General features: G+C 36.3%; 1 protein-coding gene across 1 annotated transcript; it reads left to right on the top strand.

The window, feature by feature from the left end:
- Positions 1-11,036: 11,036 nt before the first annotated feature.
- On the top strand, positions 11,037-15,833 carry LOC107822477 (uncharacterized). Its single transcript, XM_016649023.2, has 6 exons — positions 11,037-11,696; positions 12,964-13,070; positions 14,300-14,408; positions 14,509-14,670; positions 14,752-14,925; positions 15,576-15,833. Exons 1-6 carry the CDS (start codon positions 11,388-11,390, stop codon positions 15,603-15,605), a joined length of 891 nt encoding a protein of 296 aa, XP_016504509.2. The 5' UTR covers positions 11,037-11,387; the 3' UTR covers positions 15,606-15,833.
- The last annotated feature ends 746 nt before the right edge of the window (positions 15,834-16,579 follow it).

The raw sequence follows: 16,579 nt of genomic DNA, 5'->3' as shown, positions 1-16,579 counted from the left end.
ATATCCGGCCGGTACCCCCTATTAAATATATGAGCGTTAATACAAATTCAATACACCAAAAATATACATAATTAACACAAATAAAAATTGAAGTTTATCACTCGTCTTGTGAATTATGGAAAGCAGGGTATAAATTATTTTCTCGCTGCTCATTTGCCGGCAGTGATAAGTTTAAATCAAGGAAAAGTCTTTCATCTGGAACCTGTCCGGCAAAAACTGCTCCAGAATAACCACCCGATGACTGGGGGTTATCTCTACTACGCACAACCTCGTTTTTTGGAGACCTTCACATACATCTCCAACATTGTGATTACAAGAAATTCCCGGCATTCATCCAGAGTCCTCAGAAAATCACTCAATGTTTCATCATCGTCGATGTTAAACTTCGAGTAAAAAGCAACCTCTTGCAAAATGACGGAATACGGATATCTTCCGGTTACTTTAAGTATCATTGAACGTTTCCTCACACTCATTTTTTTTTGCATACCAACGATATCAATTTATCGTATTCCATTGTAAGTGACAATTTAACATGACACTGAGCAGGTAAACTGTAGCCCACAGAGTTATTCTCCATCACAACCTCACCCCCCTCCCCCCAATATAATGAAACTCTTATTCTACGCTCTTTAGACATAATGAAAAAATGCTGGAGAATTTAACAACAATAAACGTTTCAACAAGAGTATGAAAATGGCTAGCCGGGAAATTTCTACGCTATACACCTTTTGAATGAATTTCTATACAATCCTAACCTCTTTATATAGGAAATGACTAGCCGGGATTTTTTTTTATATATAGCGCCCAAAAAGTGGGCACTATACGCTTTTGAATTATTGAAGTCAGGAATTATTGGTGGGGCCAGGAAAAAAGTATATAGCGCCCAAATACTGGACGCTATACATAAAGTTTTATGTGTAGCGCCGGGTATTTGGGCGCTATACTGTTAGTGTCAGCTTTTTATATATAACGCCCAAATACTGAGCGCTATACATTAACGGCACAGTTAACGTTAATGTATAACGCCCAATATTTGGGCGCTATATATAAAAATATCATCTTTTTTTTATACCTATTAAGGTGTTACTTGTCCAAAAGAACCACATTTTGATTCCGGACTCGTACAAAAGAAGTATTTGAAGAACCTACTTTCTTTATCTTTTTCCTCGTACCTATTTATCTTATTTTATACTTCAAGTACAAAAATAAAACAATGAATCAGTAAGGAGTCAAGTTCACTTAAATAAAAATAATAAAAAATGAAAAAATATCTAGAACTTTTTTTGCACGTTAATATAAATAAATATTAAATTGTGAAAACAATAATTCCGAGGCCATAGTTGTCCTCTGGCTGAACAGAACAGCCGCTGAGAGGCCAACAAGTGTGAGATGGAGATGGCATGGCACTTCCCTTTTGGTCATGAATGGGCGAGAGCTCACGTGTCACTGATAGTGAGGTGAGGCCTTCAAAAATTGTGATGGGGATAATTATTTTTTCCCTTCATTTATTGAATCAATTCGTGTGATGAAAATCAATGATAGAGAACCTTAATATTTCTTACCAAAGATGATTACATTCCAAAAATTAAAATGCAAGAGCTCTAATTAGGGCGAAAAAATATTTATTACTTTATATTACTGTTTACCCTCGAAAACGGATAACAATTAAATTTGTAAGTAATTTTTTGATGTGTCCGATGGTAGCAACATCGACGTTGAAGTTGTACTTGTTATTGAAATCTATATTACTGTAAAATAAAATAAGAAACTTTCTGAAAAACAGAAACAGAAAGTTAGCAGAACTAGAACGTCAAAATATATTCTAGAAATAATATAGTAACAAATCGAGCCTACTGAATACACAGTGTGTCCTTAAGGAAACTATTTCCCTCAAGTACCCGAGGTTTTGGAATATATCCTCCCAGGATAGAACGATTTAACTCACCGGAGTGTTGGTACCAAAAACGTCAATGAACAGCGAACCACTCGAAGGCTGTAAAACACACTGGAATTTTTGTGCAGAAGAAGAAGATTATCAAAAATTTCGTAAGTAAATATTCTGGGATTTGAAGGAATATTTATAGCCAATTTGGTACTGTTTTTGAAAAGGTTTGCAACCTTTCAGAACAGCCATAGCTGTTGGAAATATTGCGGGAAAATTAAACGGATTTAAAATAATTCGGGAAAGAAAAAATTGGACCGGACCGGACCGGGTTGCGGGTGATTCGAATTTTCGTTAATTAATTTTAATTAATTAATTAAATATTTGAAAAGAATTTTGTCCAAAAAGATTAATCAATCAATCGATGTTTGACCGAAGCCGAGCCAAGCGAGCGAGCGACGACGACGACGACGGTGCGAGGCTTGCCTTCTTCTTAGCTCTTTAAGAGCTAAAAGATGAGCTTCTCTATATATACACAAAGATTTTCTTTCCTTCTACCAATGAGGGACAAAGTGCATTAGTAAAGTGAACTCATTCAAAATTTCACTTCCCTCTATTTCTTTTCCCACCATTTTCCATTCACACTTCTTTTGTTATTAATAACAAAATACAACAATCCCCTACATGAATGAGGAATGGCTATAAACTTAAAGGAATGCACGGACGTGTGTGTGTTTCATATGCAAGAATTAATTGCATCTGGATAAGTAAGTTTCCCTTTAAACTTTTCGTAGTGAACTTATATCGGATATACTCGGTCAATCAGTAGATTTGATATCTTTGAACAGTCGAGCTTTGTTGTATACCTAGACAACATAAGTCACACAATCAATCCTTAACCATCTATGGTTCTCACGGTTGTGTTCGTTTTAGCCATGAACGCCGCTTGGTTTCATGAGTGTTTAGAGAATAGGCCTTTACTTTCATTTCCCTTGAAGCGACTTACACTTCACACTCACATAGGTAATTCCTAAATGTGTAATCCTAAAGACACACTATCTGGTCATATCCTGCCAGACTTAGCAAATCATTAAAAAGCTTTAAGCTTTATTGACTCATCAAAAAGTCTTAATGCTTTTCCTCATTTTTGAACATTGTCTTTACCACGGGAATGGGTTGAATTATTTGATAATGTTGAACTGTCATTCATAACTTTGTTTGATCTCTTTGAACCTAACTCTTGGGATCTCCAGTCTTCTAGGTAGAGTTATCGCCATGATGACTTGTCCTAGGCCTTTAACCCCATTGCCTTTGATGATCTTTCAACTGCATTTCTAAATAGGCCCTTTGTAAGTGGATCTGATACGTTATCTCTTGACTTTACGTAGTCAATTATGATAACACCAGTAGAGAGTAGTTGTCTAACGGTATTGTGTCTCCGTCGAATATGATGAGATTTTCCGTTATACATAACGCTTCCTACCCTACCTATTGCCGCTTGACTATCACAATGTATACAAATAGGTGCCAAAGGTTTGGGCCAAAATGGAATATCTTCCAAGAAATTTCGGAGCCATTCAGCTTCTTCACCGGCCTTATCTAAATCTATGAATTCAGATTCCATTGTAGAACGGGCGATGCACGTTTGTTTGAATGATTTTCAAGACACTGCTCCACCCCCAATTGTGAAAATATATCCACTCATGGATTTAACTTCAGATGATCCAGTGATCCAATTTGCATCACTGTATCCCTCGATCATGGAAGGATATTTGTTATAATGCAAAGCATAATTTTGGGTATGTTTCAGATATCCCAAAACTCGTTTCATTTCCATCCAATGTATTTGATTGTGATTACTTGTAAACTGACTCAGTTTGTTAATAGCACATGCTATATCTGGTCGCGTACAATTCATGATATACATCAAACTTCCCAATACTCTTGCATAGTCCAATTGTGAATCACTTTCACCTTCATTCTTTTGAAGTGCATAACTCACGCCAATTGGAGTCTTGGCAATCTTGAAATCTAAATACTTGAACTTGTCAAGTACCTTTTCAATGTAATGAGATTGTAATAATGCTAGACCTTGTGGAGTCTTGTGAATTCTGATTCCTAAGATCACATCAGCAACTCCTAAGTCTTTCATGTCGACTTTGCTAGCCAACATGCATTTTGTAGCATTTATATCTGTCATACTTTTGCTTATTATCAACATGTCATCAACATTTAAACAAACAATGACTTCATGACCAGGAATGTTTTGAATGTATACACATTTGTCACACTCGTTGATTTTAAATCCATTTGCCAACATTGTTTGGTCAAATTTTGTATGCCATTGTTTGGGTGCTTGTTTAAGTCCATAAAGCGACTTAACAAGTTTTCACACTTTTTTTTCTTTACCAGGAACCACAAAACCCTCAGGTTGTTCCATGAAAATCTCTTCCTCCAATTCTCCATTTAAGAAAGTTGTTTTAACATCTATTTGATGGATTTCAAGACCATACATGGCTGCCAGTGCCACTAACACCCTAATAGATGGTATCCTTGTTACTGGCGAGTAAGTGTCAAAGTAATCAATGCCTTCCTTTTATCTATAACCTTTGACAACAAGTCTTGCCTTATATTTGTCAATAGTGCCATCAGCTTTAATTTTTCGTTTAAAGATCCATTTCGAACCTAAAGGCTTATTTTCTGGAGGAAGATCAAACAATTCCCATGTATGGTTATCCAAAATTGATTGAATCTCACTATTGACTGCCTCTTTCCAAAATGTTGAATCAGAAGACGACATAGCTTCTTTAAAAGTTTGAGGCTCATTTTCAAGCAAGAATGTCACAAAATCTGGTCCAAAGGAAGTAGATGTTCTTTGACGTTTGCTACGCCTTGGATCTTCTATACTTGGAGTATTTTCCTTTGGTTCTTCCCGAGGTCGTTTAGGTCTTTCACTTAACGACTCGCATTCAGTTTTATATGGATAGATGCTTTCAAAGAGTTTAGCATTATCTGATTCCATTACCGTATTAACAGGAATCTCGGGATTATCGGATTTATGAACCAAAAACCGACATGCTTTACTGTTTGTAGCATATCCAATGAAAACGCAATCTACTATTTTTGGTCCGATTTTAACCCTTTTAGGTAAAGGAACTTGTACCTTTGCTAGACACCCCCACGCTTTGAAATATTTCAAGTTGGGTTTTCTTCCTTTCCATTTTTCATATGGAATAGATTGCATTTTGTTGTGGGGTACTCTGTTGAGTATTCGGTTAGTTGTAAAGAGAGCTCCCACCCATAAACTCTGCGGTAATCCGGAACTTATTAATAAAGAATTCATCATTTCCTTTAATGTCCGATTTTTCCTTTCCGTAATTCTGTTGGATTGAGGTGTGTAAGGTGCAGTAGTTTGATGGATAATTCCATATTCCGAACATATTTCTGCAAATGGAGATTCATATTCTCCACCTCTATCACTTCTAATCATTTTGATCTTTTTATTCAATTGATTCTCTACCTCATTCTTGTATTGCTTAAATGCTTCAATTGCTTCATCCTTACTATTAAGCAAATAAACATAACAATATCGAGTGCAATCGTCAATACAAGTAATAAAATACTTTTTCCCACCTCGAGATGGTGTCGTCTTCATATCGCAAATGTTAGTATGAATTAAGTCTAAAGGATTTGAATTCCTTTCAACAGACTTATAAGAATGTTTTACAAACTTAGATTCAACACATATTTGACATTTCGATTTATTACACTCGAATATAGGCAATACTTCTAAATTAATTAACTTCCTCAAGGTTTTATAATTGACATGTCCTAAACGAATATGCCATAAATCATTTGACTCCAATAAATAAGAAGAAACTAAAATTTTATTCATAGTGACAACAACCATTACATTGAGTTTGAAAATGTCCTCCGTGAGGTAGCCTTTTCCAACATACATTTTGTTCTTGCTTATAACAATTTTATCAGAAACAAATACACATTTGAATCCATTCTTTACAAGTAAAGAAATGGAAACTAAATTCTTCCTAATAGTAGGAACATGAAGAACATTGTTGAGCGTTAACACCTTGCCGGAAGTCATCTTCAGGAATATCTTCCCATAACCTTCAATCTTGGTTGTTGCATTATTTCCCATGGAAATTTCTTCTTCGGGACCAACAGTAGAGTAAGTCGCAAATGCTTCTTTGACAGCACAAACATGTCGAGTGGCTCCAGAGTCAATCCACCACTCCTTCGGATTTCCAACTAGGTTGCATTCCGAAAGTATTGCACAAAGATCATCAATGTCATCATTCTTCTCTACTATGTTGGCTTGTACCTTCTTATTATCCTTTTCAGGGAGATGACAATGGGCTTTTGTGACCAACTTTTCCACAATTGTAGCAGCTGCCCTTGAATTTTTGTTCTGCTTCTTAGTTTGTCCAGAAGACCTTTTCCTCTTCTTACTTTTTGGAGCAGTCTCCTCAACGATATTAGCTCCCATGATCGTTGAATTTCCATGAGACTTCTTCTCGGCTATTTTGTTGTCTTCCTCGATCTTTAGACATATCACAAGATCTTCCAACTTCATTTCTTTGCACTTGTGCTTAAGATAGTTCTTGAAATCTCTCCACGAAGGAGGCAATTTTTCAATCATAGAAGCCACTTGAAATGCTTCATTCAAGACCATACCTTCAGCAATAAGGTCGTGAAAAATAAGTTGAAGCTCCTGAACTTGGGTTCCCACAGTTTTGTTGTCTATCATTTTATAGTCTAGAAACTTGGCAACCACGAACTTCTTCAAGCATGCATCTTCTGTCTTGTACTTCTTCTCAAGTGTGTCCCTTAATTCTTTCGAAGTATTCATTGCACTGTACACATTGTACAAGTCATCCTCTAAAGCACTTAAGATATAGCCTTTGTAAAGAAAATCTGCCTGCTTCCATGCCTCAACAATCATGAACTTTTCATTGTCCGGCATGTCCGCAACAGGCACTTTTAATTAATTAATTAAATATTTAAAAAGAATTTTGTCTAAAAAGATTAATCAATCAATCGATCTTGACCAAATCCAAATCCAAATCCAAATCTAAAGCCGAGCCGAGCGAGCGACGACTACTATGGCGCGAGGCTTGCCTTCTTCTTAGCTCTTTTTAAGAAGATGAGCTTCTCTATATATACACAAAGATTTTCTTTCCATCTACCAATGAGGGACAAAATGCATTAGTAAAGTGAACTCATTCAAAATTTCACTTCCTCCATTTCTTTTCCCACCATTTTTCATTACACTTCTTTTGTTATTAATAACAAAATCCAACAGTACTTCGATAACCTTGGTGCTTCCTTAGGTCTGATGGATCTATCAAAACCGTTCTTGCTCATGAGCCATCGATAATTATGACCTCGGTCACTCCTTCTCTCACCCCTCACAGGGTTGCATTTGGACCCATAACCTCTTTGGTCTTCATTGTATGGTTGATACTGGTCTCCATTTGATCTTGGTTTATGATCAATACTCTTTTGGATCGGTCACTAGCTCTAACGGGATAAACGGACCCGGAAGGGGCCCCAAGCTGATCATCTTCGACCCTGATTTTCGATTGGTACTAGTTATGGACGTTGGTCCAAGTTACTGCCGGATACTCTATTAGATTCTGCTTCAACTGTTGTGAAGCCAATGAGCTTCGAGCATTAAGTCCTTGGGTGAAGGCCTGAGCGGCCCAATTGTCTGCCACCGGTGGCAGATCCATCTGTTCCATTTGAAACCTCGACACGAACTCCTTGAGCATCTCGTTATTGGCAGATCCATCCGTTCCATTTGAAACCTCGACACGAACTCCTTGAGCATCTCGTTATCTCTTTGCTTTACCTTGAAAAGGTCCGACTTCCTGGTCTCGACCTTGATGGCTCCGGCGTGCGCTTTTACAAAAGCTTTTGCAAGCATAGCAAATGAGTCAATAGAATTGGGGGGCAAGTTGTGATACCATATCATAGCTACTTTTGACAAGGTCTCTCAGAACGTTTTCAGCAGGACAAATTCAATCTCATCATCCTCCAAGTCGTTCCCCTTGATGGCGCACATGTACGAGGTCATATGTTCATTTGGGTCAGTTGTTCCATTGTACTTAGGACTCTCGAGCATGTGAAACTTCTTTGGGATTGGCTTCGGAGCTACGCTCGGAGGAAAAGGTTTTTGAACAAACTTCTTGGAATCCAGGCCCTTATAGGTTTCCAGCTCTTTCTCATTGGCTTCGATTTTCTTTTCTCCTGACTCTACCCGTTTTGTCAGTTCCTCAAGTATTTTTATGATCTCGAGGTTTGTCCCGGGTTCAGCTTTACTCAGCCTCTTCGTGACACTCATTTCTGCGAGTGATTTCCCGGGACGGCTCGGGCTTAACTCTGCTGGCGGCTCTGGTCCTGCAGCTGGGCTATTGCTGCCTATTAAGCTTATAGCATTTCGAAGATCACCCGTACGTTGATCCCATCTTTTTCACCATCGTGTGTATTTTGGGTTATCGATCAAACTCTCCCCCGGACGCTGTCCTCAGGATCGGTAGGAAAATTCGCACTGATGGCCACATGTAAGTTAGCGTTGATCGGGTCTACGGACGGAACTCCGCTGGGATCGACATGGGGCACCTCGTTTCTGGGTACCATATTGTTGTTCTCGCCATGGTGACCGGACTTAGCATCCACGTTCAAAGGGGGAGATTGGGAGTTCGACATTTTAAACTTTGACCTGATATTAAAGACACTTCAAAGAACAAGTGTAAAATAGGGTATGTTATGGAAATTTATATCAAATTGCCACTATTATCCTTAGCCCCACTGTGGGAGCCAAACTGTTTACCCTAAAAATGGATAACAATTAAATTTGTAAGTGATTTTTTAAGATATGTGGATTTATTCAATACAATTGGTAAATATTGTTATAGTAAACGGATAAGAAATGTGTTAAATTGTCAAACCGCTTGAAAAACAAGGGTGAATGATCCTGGGCTCGAGGGCAGCCTCAATGAGGTATCCGTCTTCGATCTCGGGCTTATAACATTGAAACACTGATCCGCCAATGTAAGAGCTTTGAATGACAGAAAAAATAGTATATTGCTTTTGCATATATGTTACAATAGTCAGACTCCCCTTCATATAGTAGAGAAATCCTACTCTAGGTACAATTCCATAAAAGGTAAAAAATCTTTTGTTTAACTAATCACTAGTTCTCTATTGATACGCGCCGAAATTCATGCCATAATACCCGACCGGTTGCGGATATTAGGGCTTCCGTTGGTCGTGCTTGATCGTCTGGTAATGCTCCTCGAGGCCTTTGGGGATTGAACCGAACCTGGGGTCATGGCCGATATTCCCGAGGGCAGTCATTTCACCTGGACCCCGGATCGAGGGGCTCCTTGCGTTGATTCTGATTTCTTGTCTTTACGTTTTTTGCTTCGTTTACTTTATCGGAAACCCGGGTGTATCATGAGCTCGATTTTACCCGTATACCATTACTACATCCCTTGATTGCAATAAATATTTTTCATGCTTAACCAGACTTTGAGTTGTGCAAATAGATTTTTCTTTCAGAAGAGAGTACTTTAGCTTGTATGATAAGTTAAATTAATGAAGTAAGTAAAATTAAAATTGAAAAACATATATAGAGAAGTGGATCCTAGTAAGAGATGTGGACCTCCAAGATAAGGGTGGTGCTGACGCGGACTCAACTAAATGTAACAGACATTTGTCATCTGCCACGTTACTATGCCCTTCCGCCTTCGCCAAAAGACGGAAGAGATATACTCCCTCTGTTTCAATCTATGTGAACCTATTTGACTAAGAACGAAATTTAAGAAAAAATGAAGACTTTTGATATTTGTGGTCCTAAACAAGTCAAAAAGTGACTCAGAGTATTTGTGTGGTTATAAAAGCTTCTCATTAAGGGTAGAATTGTAAGTTTAAACTAAATTGTTTCTAAATTCAGAAAGGGGTCATTCTTTTTGGAACGAACCAAAAAGGAAATAGGTTCACATAAACTGAAACGGAGGGAGTACTATTTTTCGATCGTTTTCTCAAAATAATCAAAAAATTAAAATTCCTCAAATTCGAACATCATAAATTCAAACTATTTTCTCGTCCAAACTGTTTTAAAAACTAAATGAGGAAACTGTTTTAAAACAGAAAAGAAAATTAAATGTTCTACAGCTAGTTTAATGGTTAGTAATAAATTGTAGTTTGAAAGTTTCACAACTTTAAAGCTCAATATAGCAAATACTGATTGCAAACATCTTACAAAAGCATTGATTATTCATCTTTAATTTATTAATGGAGTATATATTAATTCGAGGACATAAAAGAGTACAATTACCATATTATTATTGTCATTAAAAACAAGACCGGCCGTCCTTGTTCATAGTGATTAATCAACGGTTCAATGCTGGTAACTGGTTTCGGAAAAAAAAAACATTAAATGCCATTTGTTGCCTGAAAAATAAAAGAATCATGGCATCTCACTCTTCCATAGGAGACTGTTAAAAGAGAAAAAGATTATTTTGCTCTGCTATCTTTTCTTTTAGGAAAAATGACCATAATAAAATTATATGGTGTGTTGGGATGGTCAAGATTATTTTACTTTTAATTAAAAGCCTTGAATTCAAGCGAGTTTAAATTAATCCGATTAGTAAAGTTAATAATTGTTGGATAATTAAATAAAATTACGAAGAAAATGCTTACTTGAACACATGACGTGTACCAAAAAATAAGTGCATGACAAAAAATAGGTGCATGACATATGCCTTTTGTTACATAAGAGATAAGACTAATTATTTAGTTATTACTATCTAATAGCATGCATTCTCGATTTATTTTATCAATTAACAATATCCTCTTAATTTGACAATATTTCCTGTCTAAAAAAGAATAATAAATTTCTAAACTTAAAAATAATTTAACTTAAATTTTTTACCCTTTGTTATAACTATATAAATATTATAATATATTTAAAAATTAAGATTATAAATTCCAAAAATAGTTTTTATTTTTTAAATTTTGTGTCCGATAATTTATTCCACGAATGGGAGGGTATAATTTTTGTTATTAAGAAATAGCTCATGCGCGAGTAATGTAATTTCCTGCTATATATATATCCAGGGGCGTTGCCGAGAAAAAGAAGAGAGAGATACCCAGTGGCTGGGGCGTTAAATAACCACCTTCGCCGCTTCCAAATTTCTATTTCTTTCTTCTTGGCTTCCCCTCCACTTTTCCTAGTCCTACACGCCGTCTCTCTCTACTCCAAATCACATACGACACATGGACATATAGAGACATTGAGAAATTTGAATCAAATATATATAAAATAATACTACTCCTATTTCTTTTTCTTTTTTGTTAATGATTGAAAAAAATCCATGTAGTTATAAAATTACATATAATTATTGATTGAGAAAATCCATGTAGTTATAAAATTACATATAATTATCAAACGGAAAGAGTTTCCATTTCATTTCAAAAGATGTCTCTAATGGCGGCAAGGACGAGGATTACCCGAGCACTATGCAATTTAACACACAAACCAAAGTTGCAGGTGGTTCTTGGAAATGGGCCTGTTGGGATTTGGGCCGACCCAATTGGGAGTTCGGTGTCATCATTTTCGACGTCGGCTGCTGTTCAGTCACCGGTAGAAGAGTCGCCGTCGAGGCTATTTGGGCTAGTGAAAGAGTATGAAGATTATAGAAGGGCTTTATATGGTGGGCTTACACATAAAGCTCTTCTTGTTGATGCTGTGGGTACACTTGTTATTCCTTCTCAGCCCATGGCTCAGGTTTGTTCATGGAGTATTATATTTTTTCAATTTAAAAATGCATGTAATGCTTACATTTATTGAAGAATTTTAGCCTTTCTTTGAATTTCTTGATCATCTGTTTTAAGTTGTGCATTTTCTGCAGCTATATTTACTGTGCTATTGTAGAACCAATATTCAGTTTCTTGATTTTACCTTTTTGTTTTTGTTTTTCTTCACCTGGTTTGTGTCCACAGTTGTAGTGCTTTTTGCTGTCTTCATGTTATGAGGTATTTTTTCTTTAGAGAACTACAAATCAAATGCTTTGGTGTAATAAAGTGAGCAATTTATCTTTCTACTTTTAGCATCTCTAGTTGTTCTCCTTCTGATGGAAAATTTGTTAAAGTTTGGATCTGCTAATGCTGCCAATTGAGAAACTACAATTACTACTACCCATTTTTTCTTCTGCTTGCAGTATGTACACATTTTTGGTTCCCACTCGATGTCTGGTACCAAATTTGGGGACCGACTAGCTCAGATTCCGACATCTCTGGTTTCTGGTTAAAGAGTGGAGTATATTCATTTGTTCTGCTTCTGATGAAAACTTTACCAAATAAATGAATTTTTCTGGATCTAATTTTGAAGATTGGAAAGCCACAATCGAGAGGTTGTGAGTTCGAGTCTCCCCAAGAGCAAGGTGGGAAGTTCTTGGAGGGAAGGATGTCGGGGGTCTATTTGGAAACAGTCTCTCTACCCTAGGGTAAGGGTAAGGTCTGGGTACACACTACGCTCCCCAGACCCCACTAAGTGGGATTATACTGGGTTGTTGTTGTTGTTGTTGGAAAGCCACAAGAGCTAGTAACTATTTTTCTTTCTGCTTGTAGTATCTCTAATGTACCCTCTCTATATGAAAATTTATCAAATCAAGAATTTCTGTGGATTTTCTGTTTATGCACACACACACTCTGTGTTTTCATTCCCGGACGTTGTGTTTGAAATTTTTTGTTAAGTTTTAGATCTTTTGGTGCTCCTTTGTATGTGTATGAGTGTGTACACACACACACACACACACACATATATATATATATATATATATATATTATATTATCTTGACTCTTTCATTATGGGCAGGCAGAGATATTATTATCTCATTGTCTTTCTGCCTCAGTTCCTAATTTTCCCCCCTTACATGTTGTCTTTTTATTATTATTGAAGTTGATTTTATGGACTTCTCTCTGTATATTCTGCTTGTCTCAGTATGTTCAGTTTGCACTTATTCACAATATTTTAACCCTCTTGGATATTGCAGATTTATAGGCAAATTGGTGAGAAGTATGGGGTGGAGTATTCTGAAGCTGAGATATTGAAAAGATACAGATGGGCTTATGAACAGCCTTGGGTTAGATCTAGGCTCAGGTATCTGGTTTTGGTTGTAATTTATATCTACAGTAACTTGCTTCCATGTTGAAAATAATTTGTTTCTTAAAACTTTGAAAAGAACACTATTAATTGCTGCTAATTATGCTCTGCTTAGATTCATTGTTGTTTAGTACTATTCGTTTATATGCAATATGTTTTTTCTTGAATTCTTTTGCTGAAAGATAATTTTTCTCCTGGATGGAGAAATGCTATTTGGATTTACTGTTTACCATATAATCCTAGTGGTTTTAAGCCATAGTAAGTTAAAGTTTATTGATACAAAGGGAATGCTGTTCTCTCTTTCACTGTTGCATTTTGTCTGCTTTGAAATGGATAATCGTTAAAAACTAAGTTAAAATGGATAGGTATAGCGACATAGGAGATTGGAACAAAAACTTACGGACAAAAAGAATAAAAGAAGTTTCGTCTGGCTTGAGAATAAGAGATACTCTCCTTGGTCTAATATTGGCTTGTTTGGAGAAAAGGGTATAAATTTTTCTTTTCCTTTCAGCCAGCATTAGGGTTTTAAACCCTAAACTGAGCTTTTTCATGCAATCAGCATTAGGGTTTTAAAACCCTAAACTGAATTTTTCCTTTAGTCAGCATTAGGGTTTTTTGATTGTTGAGAGAAGTTGACTTAGCTTGCCTACTAAAGAAATCCATATCTTTTGTTTTGATCGCTGTCTTTCTCTTGTTGATAAGATTCTAGTTTCAGAGTTAGTTTGAATTGCTTGCTCTTTAACCTTTGTGCATCCTGAATCGTGCTAATCCTCATTGTCCAGATTATTCAACGAATTTATATTGTGATCTGTCCCCTTGTGTGTTTGTCTAGTTATGTAGTACAGTATTACTTTATAAAAATGCAAGTTTTGGTAATTCTAAAAAGTTTAAAAGCATATCTTGGCTAATTACAAGTATCTGGTTAAACTTGTATAATCTAGAACTTCTGGAGAACTATGCCCTTCAAAAATTTTGTTGTTGTTGTTCAACAATTAAATTTATTTATTTGACATCACAGTGGTAACCAAATAATTCTTCTATGCACATCATGGACCATAACTTTTATACGCTTCATGACAAGATGTTGATATCTAATTAGTTTGAGATCATACATGGTATTGTTATAATTTGATGATGATCTTTGAATCATCTTTGATATTTGAGTGAATTTCTTGTACGCAACAGAAAAAACAGGAATTATTATTGATATGAGTTGCATGTTGCAGATATGTTAACGATGGACGACCATTTTGGCAACATATAGTTAGTTCTTCGACTGGCTGTTCTGATTCTCAGTACTTTGAGGAGCTGTATAACTACTATACTACTGAAAAGGTTGGCTCAGTTTGAGATACTGTGCTATTTCTCTTGACTGCAATTTGGTTTATAAGAAGACACTTAAATAAATTTACTTTCATTCGTCATTCTTCAATAGGCTTGGCATCTTTGTGATCCAAATGCTGAGAGGGTATTCAATGCTCTTAGAACGGCAGGAGTAAAGTTGGCTGTAGTGTCAAATTTTGACACCCGATTGAGACCAGTGTTAAGGGCTCTGAACTGTGATCACTGGTTTGATGCGGTAGCCGTGTCAGCTGAGGTAATATGTTGTTGTCTTTCCTTTTGCTTCCTTTTCTTCCTTTATGATCCAACAGCTGATTTTTCTTTTGGCTTTTAAAAGGTAGAAGCAGAGAAGCCTAATCCAACAATATTTTTAAAAGCTTGTGAGTTGCTAGGAGTAAATCCAGAAGATGCTGTTCATGTAGGCGACGATCGTAGGAATGACATTTGGGGTGCCAGAGATGCAGGTTGTGATGCCTGGCTGTGGGGAAGTGATGTTAACTCCTTTAAAGAGGTAACTTATCTATTTGCCTCTCTTTTTTGCTATTTTTGCCATAACTTGCTTTATTTGGGTTAAGTTACCTAACAAAAGAAGAAAAAACAAAGATCTGCTTGCATGAATTTGATTTAAATTTCCTGCATACAATGGTTGGCAAACACTTTTGTAATCTTAGCCAGAATTTCAACTTTATGGGTTCTGAATTTTAGAACGACAACTTCAAGTTCTAATAATTGGGTTTTAAGTTTTATGTGTACATATATAATGAATTCCTTAACACAAATACTTTGTTTGAACGAAAGTTATTGGGTTCGGCCGAACTCTTATCGGGTTGCTACCTCCGCCTCCGTTTCTGATGGCAAGAAGTTTCCAAGACCATCTGTAAATATGAGGTAGACTGGAAGTTGGCATGCATTGTGATGTTTCTCATGTTTTCCAAGTCATCTTGATACCACCCAATGCATTGGTCCCTATTCACTAGAAGTAGAATTCTTTTCATAACTCAGCGGTGCCAATTTGACTCATCCTAGCTGGTACAATGTAATGGATCAGTCCCGAATCACTATAATACTTATCATTGCTAGCTACAGTAACTTCTTAGTTTCGACTAACTTTAATCTTTCGCCTGAAAATGTTGCGTGAACCTAACATTTGGCCCTGTGCAGGTTGCTCAAAGAATAGGTGTCGAGGTCTGACAGGGTAGATTGCTCTGTCGCCAAAACTTAATCGATGCTTTCAGTGCGTAAAAAGCTGCTTCTTGTGTATCTTCTCATAATCCCATGTATATATTCTGCTTTTGTAATCAGTGTGAGAGAGATCACCAAGGACTTTGTTGGTGGGCAATGTTTAGAGTGGAATAAACAGGCTGTAGAACTTTGATTTCTCAATGCCATATATATTAGTTGCCTCTTTGGTTTATTGGAGTAAGCTGTTGTTCTACCTAGTTATTCATCTTTTGTTTCCTCACCTCAAGAAGAGATAAACTAGCAATCAAATCAAAACTAGTTAATCTGAGATGAAAAGAATATGTGATTGACTTTGATTAAATCTTATCCAGGACAGAAATATATACTTTCTTTAACAAGCATGCTAGACTTCTATGAAATTATCATAGAAAATAGAAGGAAAAAAAAGGTGGATCCATAACCTTTCAACCTTTTCTTGATCTTTAATCTTGCTGTTAAGAAATTCAATCAAGCCATTAAGTGAAACATCAACTTCATCTTCCATTCTTCCTTCATCAGCTGCTCAGCCACCTCTGCCGGTGTCACCGCCGTCTAGAATTCGAAATTCTGTTAACTTATCTCTTTTTCGGTAGAACTACGAATCAAAACGATCAAAATAAATAATCTACCATTATAAATAAATAAGAAATTTCAGTAAACAACAAAAGAGAGTTTCAACAAAAGTTGAGATGCAACATGAGAAGTTTTCCTAGTACCACAATAACCGAAGCACGCTTTACTTTTGAGTTCTGACAGGATCTATTGTGTTAGTGCTGGTACGGTGGCATCATCATTCGTTGCATTCTAAAGTCTTTAAACTTTGTCTCTTTTTGGCAGAAATACGAATCACAACAATCAAAACAAAATTAATTTATCGTTAATAAATAAATATAAAATTTAAATAAATAAAAACAACAATAGTTTCGGCAAAAGGAACGATGCAA

Source organism: Nicotiana tabacum, chromosome 5 (assembly GCF_000715075.1).
Source record: "Nicotiana tabacum cultivar K326 chromosome 5, ASM71507v2, whole genome shotgun sequence".
NCBI classification, from domain to species: Eukaryota; Viridiplantae; Streptophyta; class Magnoliopsida; order Solanales; family Solanaceae; genus Nicotiana; species Nicotiana tabacum.
The sequence above is the reverse complement of the archived record's forward strand: the minus strand, read 5'-3'. Positions and strand labels throughout refer to the sequence as shown.